At 30.9% G+C, this 13827-nt stretch overlaps 3 protein-coding genes across 3 annotated transcripts; 2 read left to right on the forward strand and 1 right to left on the reverse strand.

The window, feature by feature from the left end:
- Positions 1-584: 584 nt before the first annotated feature.
- Positions 585-2932, forward strand: LOC127242310 (benzyl alcohol O-benzoyltransferase-like). The gene is made up of 2 exons (XM_051261799.1): positions 585-1079; positions 1796-2932. Exons 1-2 carry the CDS (start codon positions 636-638, stop codon positions 2735-2737), a joined length of 1386 nt encoding a protein of 461 aa, XP_051117756.1. The 5' UTR covers positions 585-635; the 3' UTR covers positions 2738-2932.
- Positions 2933-3627: 695 nt separating this feature from the next.
- Positions 3628-5991, forward strand: LOC127242311 (universal stress protein PHOS34). The gene is made up of 4 exons (XM_051261800.1): positions 3628-3979; positions 4512-4621; positions 5552-5670; positions 5760-5991. Exons 1-4 carry the CDS (start codon positions 3808-3810, stop codon positions 5851-5853), a joined length of 495 nt encoding a protein of 164 aa, XP_051117757.1. The 5' UTR covers positions 3628-3807; the 3' UTR covers positions 5854-5991.
- Positions 5992-6739: 748 nt separating this feature from the next.
- On the reverse strand, positions 6740-10015 carry LOC127242488 (glutamate decarboxylase-like). The gene is made up of 5 exons (XM_051262050.1): positions 9829-10015; positions 9541-9745; positions 8643-9058; positions 8305-8558; positions 6740-7461 (listed from the first exon to the last, which is right to left on the reverse strand). The coding sequence occupies exons 1-5, from the start codon at positions 9912-9914 to the stop codon at positions 6917-6919; spliced, it is 1506 nt and encodes a 501-aa protein (XP_051118007.1). The 5' UTR covers positions 9915-10015; the 3' UTR covers positions 6740-6916.
- Between the last annotated feature and the right edge of the window lie 3812 nt (positions 10016-13827).

The raw sequence follows: 13827 nt of genomic DNA on the forward strand, positions 1-13827 counted from the left end.
ATTAATAATATTCCAAAGCATTAAACAAAACTTCCAATGCCATGAAATAACCAAACAAACGAACCCTTAAATATTTTCAGCAACTTTTTAGTTTAGCACCTGCCACATTTATTTAAGGCTTTAAAAGTTTTGTAATTTTGAAAAAAATTTAAAAATAATAAGAAATTAATATTAAACATAATCTTTGTGATAAAAAAAAATATTTAATATAATATATATATTTTATAAAAATTACTATCAGCAAATAATAGCAAAAATTCCAAAAAAATATCATATGACTTTGTTTACACAAATAAGTTTGGAATTTTTTTGACATATGTATCTATATTAATTAATTAATTTATTTTTTTAAAAATCACACCGGATATTATTTTTTCCTATTTTAATTTTCTTAAATAATTATTAATATTTAAATAAAATAAAATAAAATAACTCCAGCCGAGCCAAAATTTCGTTACACATGTAAAGATATATATATTTTTTGTACATAAGTTTAATTAATTAATGAAATAATACAAATTATGCTTTAGCCATTGTCTATAAATACTTCCGTTATCTCTCTCACCTCTTCACAATTCTCACACACTCTCTCCTCTCTCTAAAACTGAATTCATAATTCCGCCGGAAAAAATCGAATGGCATCCGCCGGAACCCTAAAATTCAAAGTGACGCGGCGGAGGCCGGAGCTAATCGCTCCGGCAAAGCCGACGCCTCACGAATTCAAGCCTCTCTCCGACATCGACGATCAGGAAGGTCTCCGGTTCCAGATTCCGGTGATCCAATTCTACCGGAGGAGCCCAGCCATGGCGGGGAAGGACCCCGCCGGCGTGATCCGTGAGGCCCTGGCGAAGGCGCTGGTGTTCTACTATCCGTTCGCCGGCCGGTTGAGGGAAGTCGATGGCAGGAAATTGGTGGTGGAGTGCACCGGCGAGGGCGTTATGTTCATTGAGGCCGACGCTGACGTGGAGCTCCGGGATTTCGGCGACGCCCTCCAGCCGCCGTTCCCTTGCCTGGAGGAGCTTCTCTACGATGTCCCCGGCTCCGGCGAAGTCCTTAACTGCCCTCTTATGCTAATTCAGGTATATTAATAATAATAATATTCAATTTTCAATTTTGTAAAAATATACTACCTCCTATAAAAAGACTGTTCTTTATACCGAACGAAAATGGTATTATTTTTTTGTTTTATAAAATATCTAATTAAAATAAAAAATGTATTTTTAAAAACATAAAAAAAAATGATAATTGGGTGAAATATGACGGTAAATGCAAATTGGGTTGTGTAAGAAAGTGATAGTGTGATACATACAATAGAGGTGAAGAAAGTGAATAGGATTTGAATTATAAATAAAAAAAATAAAAAATTCAATTGTATTTAAATATATTATGGTTCTGTTTATATAACAAACTTTCAACATATTTTCATTCGTTTGTCACTATTTTATTTTTTAAAAATATCACATTAAATATATATTTTTTCATAAAATTAAATCAAATATTAAATTTTTACTTTTTTTTCAAAACTTTAAAATTTTCAAAAATCTTCTAAACCTCTTATCTAAACAAATCCTATATTTTTTAAAATTTTAATATATATATTTTTTACATCAAATATTTATTGTTTCAGATATTATACAGTTATATAAGCTGAGAATTGGTGGTGGGCTCCACTACGTTAGTTGGTTTCGCATTTTATAGCGTACCATGAAATTTAATTCCTAAATTAGAATTTTCAATAATATAATTATTTACAATAGATTTTAAAATATTTATTTATTATTTGTTACGCGTGCAGGTGACGCGCCTAAAATGCGGTGGATTCATATTGGCCCTCCGCCTGAACCACACGATGGCCGACGCCGCCGGACTAGTCCAATTCATGGCCGCCGTCGGCGAGCTGGCCGGCGGCGCAGACGCGCCGTCGGTCCCGCCGGCGTGGGAAAGGGGACTTCTGAACGCACGCGACCCCCCTCGCGTGACTTGCACGCACCGCGAATACGACGTCGTTCCGGACACCAAAGGAACCCTAATCCCTCTCGACGATATGGTCCACCGGAGCTTCTTCTTCGGCGCCGCCGAGATCTCCGCCCTCCGCCGCCGCCTTCCGCCGCGCCTCCGCACCTGCTCCACCTTCGAAGTCCTCACCGCCTGCCTATGGCGGTGCCGTACAATCGCAATCTCGCCGGAGTCCGACGAGGAGGTCAGAATCCTCTGCATCGTGAACGCCCGCCGGCGGTTCAATCCGCCGCTCCCCGCCGGCTACTACGGCAACGCCTTCGCCTTTCCGGTGGCGGTTTCCGCCGCCGGCGAGCTGATCGATCGTCCGCTGCACTACGCGGTGGATCTCGTGAGGAAGGCGAAGGCCGATGTGACGGAGGAGTATATGAAATCGGCGGCGGATCTGATGGCCACCGCCGGCCGGCCGCATTTCACGGTGGTGCGAACCTATCTGGTTTCCGACGTGACGCACGCCGGCTTCGGAGATGTCGATTTCGGGTGGGGGAAGGCGGCGTACGGCGGGCCGGCGAAGGGCGGCGTCGGCGCGATTCCCGGCGTGGCGAGCTTTTACATTCCGTTCAGGAACAGTAAAGGCGAGGATGGAATTGTGGTTCCGGTCTGCCTGGCGGCGACCGCCATGGAAGTGTTCGAGAAGGAGCTCGAAGCTCTGCTGAAAATGGAGGGTGATGACGTGGCGGAACAAGGGGAGAAGGCGGTTTTTATTACGTCAGCATTGTGAACTTAAATAGTACTATAATTAATGCGTGCTTCGTAGGGTTGTACGTTGTCCCTTCGGAAGTTGTGGTGTTTGTCACGTTATTGCGCGTGTATCTAGTTGTGAGTGGGACGTCGTCGTTTTTGTGAAACACAATTTTATTTAGGTGGAAATACAAATAATATAAAATTAATAAAATATATAATTGCTATTTTATTAGGGTTTGTTTCTTTTTCTTTTTTTTTGAATTTTTACTATTTAAATTTATATTTTAAAATATATTTTACAAAAGACTACTATCAAATTAAAATAAAATTCTAATTTCGAAATCCAATCCAAATGGAACAGCAACGTAACATATTACATACCTTCCATTTTTGTGTTGTGTTGGAGAATTAAGATTCGAAAAGTGGGCTTTAAAGTAAAGCCCAATAGTTGATGGTTAGCCCACTAAATTAAGTTAATACTAATAATAATAATAATAATAATAATAATTTGCTGATTCACAAATTCTTAAAATAAACATGTTTTTGGAACATACAATAAAAATAAGAAATAAAAATTCCAGAATATCATTTCTATTTATACTTTATAAAAAAATACTATACCATCACTAATTTTCTATTTAAAATAAAGCTAAAATTAAAAAACACTCAAATATTCTAGAACATGAAGTATTTGATTGTAGACCCCACATTCATGCCAGGACCCGGACCTCCAACTCCAGACAAATATACACCGTTAATAAACTTAGCCAACGACGCAGATAGATCAGGAGCACAGAGTCGCAGCCGCCACTAAAGAACAAAACTTGTGTGTGAGAGAGAATTTTACCCTCTAAAACTACTGTCAAAGAAAAGAAAGAAATCTGTGTGCCAAAATCGAAAACCCATTTTCAGACAAAACAACTACCAGAACACTCTATCTCTCTTTCTACTTTTATCAATAATAATAACGAAAGAATAAAGTGACAAAACCAGATCAGACAAGATATTATATTTAAATCCCATTACCAATTCTATTCATCTCTATATATCAATTTTAAGCAGCCGTGGGAATTAAGTTGCAGATCGGAGATTATATTGACGGCGGAAATGGCGGCGCGTGTGGTCGGAATTGGAATGGATTACTCGGCAACGAGCAAATCAGCTCTAACGTGGGCCGTCGATAATCTGATCGACGGTGGAGATCAAATCGTCATCATCCATGTTCTTTCTCCCAGCTCTGATCCTCCAACCAAACAGCTCTTTCAAGATACTGGATCGCGTATGTATTTTTCTCTCATGTTTTTTTTTTTTTTTTTTTTTTTTTTTTTTTTTTTTTTTTAGCTTAGGAAAAATAAAAATTTGGAATCTAAGATTATGAAGAAATACATCTATAGAAGTTTTAAAATTTTAAAAATTTAAGAAATTTTAGGTGTTGGATGTGTTGGTTTTGTAAGAAAAAAAAGTTTAGTTCTTTTTCAACATAATTCTCAAAAAAAAAAAAAAATAGTATTTGGATAAATGAATTAAAGGTAATTAAATCAATTTAAATATTATTTTAAATTTTAAAAATGAAATTAATTTCGAGCATGCTGAATTTTATATATTTAGAATGGATCTACCTCGAAAAAATTCAAGAAGATTGTTAGATTTTGGGATTTAATAGACAGGATGTTTGTTCTATTTATGGTATTCTTTAGGTGGTTTATTTTAGTATTTATTAGGTTTGTTATTTTTGACAATATTTATAATAACTAATTATTTAATTGACATTGTTGTAAATTACTATAATTTAAATTTTGATTGAAATTCAGCACTGATACCTCTGGTGGAGTTTAGAGAAATCAACGTGTCGAGACAGTACGGACTCACTCCTGATCCTGAAGTTCTTGATCTTCTTGACACAATCTCAAGGACTAAACAAGTATGTATACTTACATATACATATATACTCCCAATTTCCAATTTCCAATTTCTATTGTCCTAAATTTTTAGGTGATTGTCTTTCTGTTATAATTTGACAAATTTGTCCTTAATTGTATACTAGAGATTAAAAGTAATAAACGAATGAAGAGTAAAAATATAAAATTTGTGTTTAAATAATAAAATAGGACAATAATTGTTGGACGTCCAGATAGGAAAATAGGACATTAATTTATGAACGGAGTGAATATTATTTAAAAATAATTATTTGATATGCATACGTGAACTCAAACTTAAAGAACACATGAATTCCGTTCACCAAATATATGTTTATTTGAGTTGAATACAAATTTTAATTAATAGTATAATATATAAGTAAGTTAATAAAATGATAAACATTTTATAGATTAAGTATGTGAGTAGTTGTAACATTTTTTTCTAAATTAATAGTATAATATTAAATTATACTCCATAAATTAAAGAGTGTATAAAAATGCAGATTCTGTGTTGGTTTGGCCAAATCATATCAGTATATGCTATATAGGTGGCATAGTTTGCAGGGTATTAGGTTCGACCGGACCTAGTGCACACTTTCACGTAGCAGCTGCGGATTCCCACGTTATAAAAAAAAAATAAAAAAATAACATATGTTGTATTATAAATATATTAGATATGTATAGATGCATGGTGGTCATTCGCATATTCTGATCTGGTCAAATCAGCAGTACTATGTTGACTTGACCGGATCAATAGCTGATTTATGCCCGTATAAAAATTATTTGCAACAGATAAAAAATATATATTTTTGAAGGAGTACTATTTAAGGCACCTATGATAAGATATAACAAGTAAATTGAAGTAAAAATATGAAATGTAATTTGTCACAATGTATATATATATATATATATATATATATATGATATGTGTGAAGGTACGGGTGGTGGCGAAGGTATATTGGGGCGATCCGAGGGAGAAGTTGTTGGATGCTGCCGAGCAACTCAAGCTTGATACGCTCGTTGTGGGTAGTAGAGGCTTAGGCCCCATTAAGAGGTACTTCCATTCGATTTTATTACATCATATGTATATGTTCGATCATCGATGAAACAAATCTAAAGACATATATACGTGCGTGTGTGTAGGGTGTTGCTCGGAAGTGTGAGTAGCTATGTTGTGCAAAATGCAAGTTGCCCGGTGACCGTGGTGAAGGGACCTCCGAAGCCCATCAAGTCTTGATCCTTTACAATGCATTTGTGTTTAATTGTGGCTTGTAATAAGATTTTATTGAATGTTTGTATGTGTTGAGAGTCGTGTGTTATTTAATATGAAATGAATGGAGAATGTTTAAAGTTTTTATAATTACTTTATTATTCGTTTTGGGTATATTTTACTTTTGTTATTTTAATACCAAATAGATGGAGAATCACTACCACTACAAAAAAAAAAAAATAGCATAAGTTTCGAAAAATTAGCCTCGAAATATAACATAGTTTCGAAGCTATTTTCAAAAAGTCTCAGAATTTGTCTCGGATAGGTACCCGAAGAATAAAACTCGTTGCCATTTGAGTGGTCTCGAAAATTCTGAAGCTATTTTTTAAGATTCTGTAAGTATTTTATTCATTTTAAAGTATTCTTTGGTTATGTTCTTTTAATAAAATAGGAATGGGAAATGCTTAAGGTTCCATATTTTATACATTTTGAGTATATTTTTGTTTTGTTCTTTTAATATGAATTTAATGGGGAATACTTTCGTAAGTACTTTATTTACCGGTATAGTTTGGACGCGTTTGATTGTAATTTTCAATAGAAATTTACATTATTCATTATATATTGTTTTCAATAAAAAATATATTATTTGAAATTTTATTTAAAAATATTATTTTTTTAAAAAAAATTAAAATTAAGACTCAATTTTAAATGACAACGAAACAAACCATTCGAGTTTGTTTTTTATTTATATATATATATTCTTTCTTCAATATTTTTACTATGTAGTTTAATCATTTTAAATAAAAACTAAAAAAAAAAAATTCAATTTCTATATAAAACATATTGTGAGCTTAAAAACAAAAAAAATAAAAATATATATTATGACCTAATATATATATATATATATATTTGTGTCAAATATAAATTCCGATAGAACTAAAAAAACAATACAAATACACGTATAATTACTCCTTCAGAAATTATTAATTTCAACAACTACGCCCATATATCATCGACTCACACAATCAGTCACAATTCTTAATTAATATATAATTAAAATTAATATTAATTAATAACATATTCCCAATCCCTAACAAACGCCGTTAGTCTTCTTCCTATCAGCAACGAATTTCTTCCAAACCGCCGTTATCTCCCGCTGCACTTCAATCGCCGTCTTCTTCACGACGGCCGGCGCGTGGCACTGTTTTCCGGCGCCGGCGCCGTTCTCGGCGAGCTTCTGGGTAACCCTGGCAGGGAGGCAGTCGAGCTCGTGTAGAACCTTCTGGACGTCGATGACGAGGCGCTCGGCGAGCGTCCGTGAGAAATCCTCCCTGACGACGACGCGCAGGACGGTCACGTGCTCGGCGTCGGCCGGCATGGTGTAGGCCGGAACGATCCAGCCGAACCGGCGGAGCATCTCCGACACCTCGAACTCGTCGTGGCGGGAACGGTCCTTGAGGCTGAACGCCACCAGCGGGACGCCGTTGTCCTTCGAGACGATGTTGAACCGCCCGGTTCGCTCTAAACCGGACCTCAGAACCGTGGCGTTCTCCTGGCAGTTCTCCATCACGTTCCTGTACCCTTCCTGCCCTAATCGGATCAGCTGATAGTACTGCGCAATCACCTGGCTCGAACCTATTTTTTTAAAAAAATAATAATAATCAAATTTAGGGTCACCATTCGGATTTCCGTTAAGAATCGATCCGAAAATTCGAATTTTCTAAAATAATCCATCCGAACCAAATCAAAAATCAGAAATTTTAATTTTTCGTTATTTTTAAAATTGTATATTTTATTTTATAATTTTATAATTATATTATAATATTAAATATATAATAAATAAAAATAAGTATATTATAATATAAATAATAACTTTTAAGTTTTTATTTCTATCAAAATATTAAATATATAATAAAAATATATTAAAATACTAATATTTCAGATTTTATATTGGTTCGAATTTTTAATATAATCCGAAAATCCAATATTTATAAAATTTTCAATTCGAAAATCCGAAAATCTGAACTGAATTTTAAATTGGTTCGGATTTTTAGTATACCAATCCAAACCGATCAAAAAATTCGAAATTCATAAAATTTTCAATCCAAAAATCTGAACCAAATTTTAAATTTCGGATTCGTTAGGATTTTTAGTATACCGATCCAAAAATCCAAAATTTATAAAATTTTAATCCAAAAATCCAAAAAATCTGAAATAAATTTTAAATTTTGAATTGGTTCGGATTTTTAGTATACCTATACGAAAATCCAAAAAATCTGAAATAAATTTTAAATTTTGAATTAGTTCGGATTTTTAGTATACCTATACGAAAATCCAAAATTTATAAAATTTTAATCCAAAAATCGGAACCAAATTTTAAATTTCGATCCGATCCTAATTGAATTTATTTCGGATATTTTGCTAAATCCTAATCAAATTCATCCCAAATTCGTTACAACTGATGAAATCATCGACTACCTTTGGAGAAATTGAGAGTGAAAGTGGGCTGATCGGCGCCGAGATAATTGATATGGAAGATGAGTTCTTCCGGCAAGTCGCGTTTGCTCTTCCAAATGACCCAACCGATTCCGGCGTAGACTAATCCGTACTTATGCCCACTGACATTTATGCTCTTCACCAATGGCAGCCGGAAGTCCCACTCCAGTTCAGGGTACAGAAACGGAGCTATAAATCCCCCACTTGCAGCATCCACATGGATCGGAGTCTCCCACCTGCAATCAACCAATCAATCAATCAATTCGATCGATAATCGTTAAGAATTCGAGTTCAATTCGACGAATTAGGTCATGACTCACCCAGTTTGGGCGTTTTTCTGGAGAAGAAGGTCGTTTAGGGTTTTGACGTCTTCGAACTCGCCGTTGAGGGTGGAGCCGAGGATGGCGGCGACGCAGATGGTGTTTTGGTCGACCATGTCGACGGCTTTTTGGGGGTCCATGACGTAGTAGCCTTCCCGGAGATGGACTTCCTTGAGCTCGACTTCGAAGTAGCGGGCGAATTTTTCCCAGCAGACTTGGACGTTGGCGCCGGTGACGATGTTGGGCTTGTCGTAGGGTTTTCCTAAGGATTTCATTTTGTTCTGCCATTTGCGCTTGAAGGCTAGGCCGGCGAGCATTATTGCCTCCGATGAACCGACGGTGCCGACGCCGACCGCCGCCTCGCCGTCGCCCAGCGGCGCGTTGAAGAGGTGGGCGATCATGTTCACGCACCGGTTCTGATATATATATATATATGTATATATATATTATATATTGATCAAATTGATTAGTAAATAATAAGGAGAAATGAGGAAATAATTAATAATAAAAGAGTGCTTATTGAGACTAATTAGCACATTAAAAAATATATTTCTCTTATAAAAAATAAATTTATCTGTTTTTTGACATGAATGAATTTTAGCGTGAGTTTGATTTTGAGTTGAGATTTAAATAGTAAAAATTTTGAATTTGAATAGTTGTATGATGCAATATAAATAGGCGTTGATGTGATGTTTTGAATATAAAATTGATTTTTAATATAATATAAAAATAAAAAATAGACGTTTGATTTGATATTTTAAAAAAAAATGGAATAAATAGTGTATTTAAGATTCAATCCCCAAACAAAACACACTCTTAATAGATTACACTGTTTATAAAGTCAACATAATAATAGCCGTTGTATTGATTAGGAGCAGAGCGAGAAGGAGAAGCTGACCTGTAATTCAGTAGTGACAGGATACTCATCCATGTCGACGTAGTTCTTATTGATGGCATCCATGATGAGCTTGTCGCACTCGGGCTCCATCCAAGTGGTGACGAAGGAGGCGAGGTTCAGCCGGGGGTTTCCATCCAGCATCAGCTCGTCGTTTATTATCTGATAGGCCGCTTCCTTCGGAATCGAATTCTCCGGCATCTTAAACCTAATTAATTAATATTCAATTATTAATTAAAATAAAATATAATAAATCAGTACGGTGCTAACAAAAAAAACAGAATTATATACCTGGGAAGAGAGTCTCGGACATATCGGGAGGCGAAGGTGGAGTGGACGGAGACGTCCGTTTGAGAGGCTGTCTTCGACAGGACCATTATATTGCTGTAATATTATAAATATTTATTATTATTTTTTGTAATAAGTATTTATGTAAAAGATGGAATTGAATGGTTTTTGAATGTAGGGGAGATGATATATATATACATATGTATATATAGTGTAGGAAATGGAACAATTTGATTTAATGTTGGCGTAGGGTTAGGCAATTGTCTTAAAAGTCAAAAGTCAGAGAGAATGAGAAAAGTATGTATAAATACATACATATATAGATACAAGTTTGTGTGTATGTATATTGTATAATGCGTGTCTGTGGGCTTACTCGACTCGGCGCCACAAAACGCGTTTGTGTTGTTTATCACGCCTGGGCTGGTTAAGAATATTTATCTCAAAATTATGATGTGTTTTTCTGTAAAAATTTTACCATTTGGACGCCCTTCTTTAATATATATATATATATATATATATATTATTCTTCAAATGTTTGGATTTTGAGTTGAGATTTGAATAGTAAAAATTTTGAATTTGAATTGTTGTATGATGTGATATAAATAGGTGTTGATGTGATATAAATAGATGTTGATGTGATATTTTGAATGTAAAATTGATTTATATAATATTAAAAAATAGGTGTTTGAATTAATATTTTTGGGAAAAAAAAATGAGATGAACAGTGGATTGAAAATCAAATCCCCCAAACAAACACACCCATTTAATTTTTATTTTTTAAAAAAAAAAATTGGCCCCAAAAGAAATACACACATTACAATTTTTTGTAAATATTTTTACAATTTTCAATAATTTATACTAAAAAAAATAATAAATAAATAAATAAAAACCAATAACCATTATAATCTAAAAACTAGAAATATATCTTCTTTCTTTTTTTTTTTTTTTAGAAAAATATATTAAATTAACATATAAGAAAACTACTGCATAGTGAACCAATGTAATTCACATACCATTCATTTGAACTTTTTTTTAACATGACTGAGAAGAAATCGTATCAATAATATAAAAAATAATATTTTATATTGAATATTCACTTTTGTAAAAAATAAAATATATATATTAGAAATTGTCTAGAAAAAAAAAAAAAAAACAAAATTATAGACCTATATATATGCATAATTTATACGTGAAGAAGTTTCAAAACTCTCAATATATTTTTAATTCAACGAATTCAAAGTTAAACAAATTTTCAAAACTTTAATTTATTTTGAGTTTGAATTTATTTATTCTTATTAAAATAGTATTATTGTATAATAATATTAAATTAAAAATTACATGAATTATATATTTTCTTTAATCTGATTTAAAAATACCTCTAAATTTCTAAAACATCTATGTGAACGAGCTTGATAAAAAATGAATAGTATGGCATCAAAGAATAAGCATGAGATCTTTGTGATTGTATACAATATTTATGTTCGTGTTTTACATTCATTTTTTTTAAAGAAAATATTTTAAAAATATCTTTATGTAATATTTTATAAAAAAGTATAAATTTTTATTGAAGATTAAACATAAAAAATAAATAATAATACACCAACATTTATATATATATATATTTATATATCATTTTTTTGATAAATAAAAGCAAAATTTTACAATCAAAATAAAAAGAAGGAAGTTAATATGACCTTTTTTTCTTTATTAATTTGAGTCTTGTGAATGTGTTTGTTTGGAGGTTTGAATTTTGAGTTGGGATTTGAATAGTAAAAATTTTGAATTTGAACAGTTGTATGATGTGATATAAATAGGTGTTGATATGATATTTTGAATGTAAAATTGATTTTTAGTATAATATAAAAAAATGAAAAATAGGTGTTTGATTTGATATTTTTGGAGAAAAAAAATTGAATGAATAGTCTAAATCCAATCCAATCCCCAAACAAACACACCCTGAATGTCTACGTGCAGTAGTGGTTTATTATTAATAATTTTTTATCGTATTGATTGGTTTAATTATTTCTTAATGCTAGCAATCAGGCTTTGACATTTAAAATATATATATATATAATATTATTTAATTTAATTAATTAATTTTTTTTAATATATTTTTGACATGATATATTTATAACTAATTTTCCAAACTACACACACAGAGATATATATATGAATGGTTTTTGAAAATTCTAGCTTCTTCTAATTTTCTTTATTTATTACTTTTTGTCTATATATATATATATATATGGAATAAATTATATCTACATATATTTTGTTCCAAAAAAAAATATTGCATAATTTAACAGTAGGAATAACTAATAAAAATTTTCTGCATATATTTGTTTAGTACAAAAAAGAAATGTATAATATAAATATATTATTTACTTTTTTTTTATATATAGAAAAAGTATTTTTTTATCTTCTCTAATTTTTTTAAATTTACATGTAATCAGATACTGTATATATCCATCTATCAACGTATGTATAACCAAGAATAGAATTCTTTTCGAGTACGCGAACCTCGTTACGAAGAAAGGAACAAAAATATCTCTTAAAATTATTTACGGTTTAATTTCAAAGAATGACACAATCAAGAATATTGACACATATTCTTTGTAGGAATAAAGCTCATCAACATGACCAAATTTTAATTTTTTAGAAAAAGTATATAAAAGTTTCAACTTGTTAACAATAATACATTTTAATATTTATAATTATTGAGAACCGTAACTATTTTATAATTTTTTTAAATTTTATATTTAATACTATCTCTATAGTATAAAAAATGTCTGTAATTTGCTAAACACAAATTTGAATATAAATAGAAAATAAATAATCAGATGACAAAAGTAATATTTTTCTTTTTCACTAAAAAAATGGTTATGAACAATTTTTTATGACATCAAAAAATTAATAATAAAGTAAATATAAATTTGAAGAAAAGAAAAAAATAATAAAATTTATGTTATCTTTAAACTTTATTCTTCCTTTTTATTATGTAATTCTACAATTATCTTTTTAACTTTATCATCATATTATTCATCGAACTAGTATTTAAACCTCTGCTATATATATATGAAGTTCATATTTAAATTTAATTATTATATATTTTTATCTGATTTTATAAATATTTAAAATAAATAAAAAAATATCTATATATAAATATCTTCAATTAAATAAACATATAAAACAATTATCTAATATATTTATACTTTATTTTTAGTATTCTAGTTCTTTCGTAAACAATTATCAATGTCAATACATCAAATGTTAAAATAAAATTAACTCTAATAATTGATTTTTTAAAATCCTCTACAAATGATTTTTTTTATATATATATTTTTTTATTTTTTAAACTCTGATCTTCTACAAAATTGATTTTTTTTTTTTTTGGAGTCCTTCGAAGTCCTCCACAATTCCTCTTGTGATAACAATTATCAATGTCAATATTATCAAATATTGAAATAAAATTAATGTTATTGTATAATTCATTAAAATGCGGCATAATTTTTTTTAGTATTAGTTCATATATTTTTTAATAAAAATATATATTTTCTCCGTTCAACATATTATGTCACACTTTTTATTTTCGTCTGTCCCACATATCATGTCACTTTCTATTTTTAGAAAAGTATTTTACATTTTAAGTATATTTAAATTTTATAATTTCTAATTTTTTTAAAATTTTTATTAAAGTTATGTTAATCTTAATTTATAATTATTTGTATTATATGGTAATGAATTTTACTAATATATTTTTAATTATTATAATTATTTGTATTATATGATAATGAATTTTACTAATATATTTTTAATTATTTATTAATTATATCTCTAATAAATTTTTGTGTCTACCGTAAACATCACACTATAATTAGGACGGATGGAGTATTATATTTTCTTACAAAAATATAAAATTAAATATCATTTAAATTAAAACTTCTAACTTAATAATAATAATAATAAAAAAATTAGTTTATTAATAAAATTATATTTCAAAAA

This window comes from Andrographis paniculata, unplaced genomic scaffold (assembly GCF_009805555.1).
Source record: "Andrographis paniculata isolate CXL003 unplaced genomic scaffold, ASM980555v1 Contig86END, whole genome shotgun sequence".
NCBI classification, from domain to species: Eukaryota; Viridiplantae; Streptophyta; class Magnoliopsida; order Lamiales; family Acanthaceae; genus Andrographis; species Andrographis paniculata.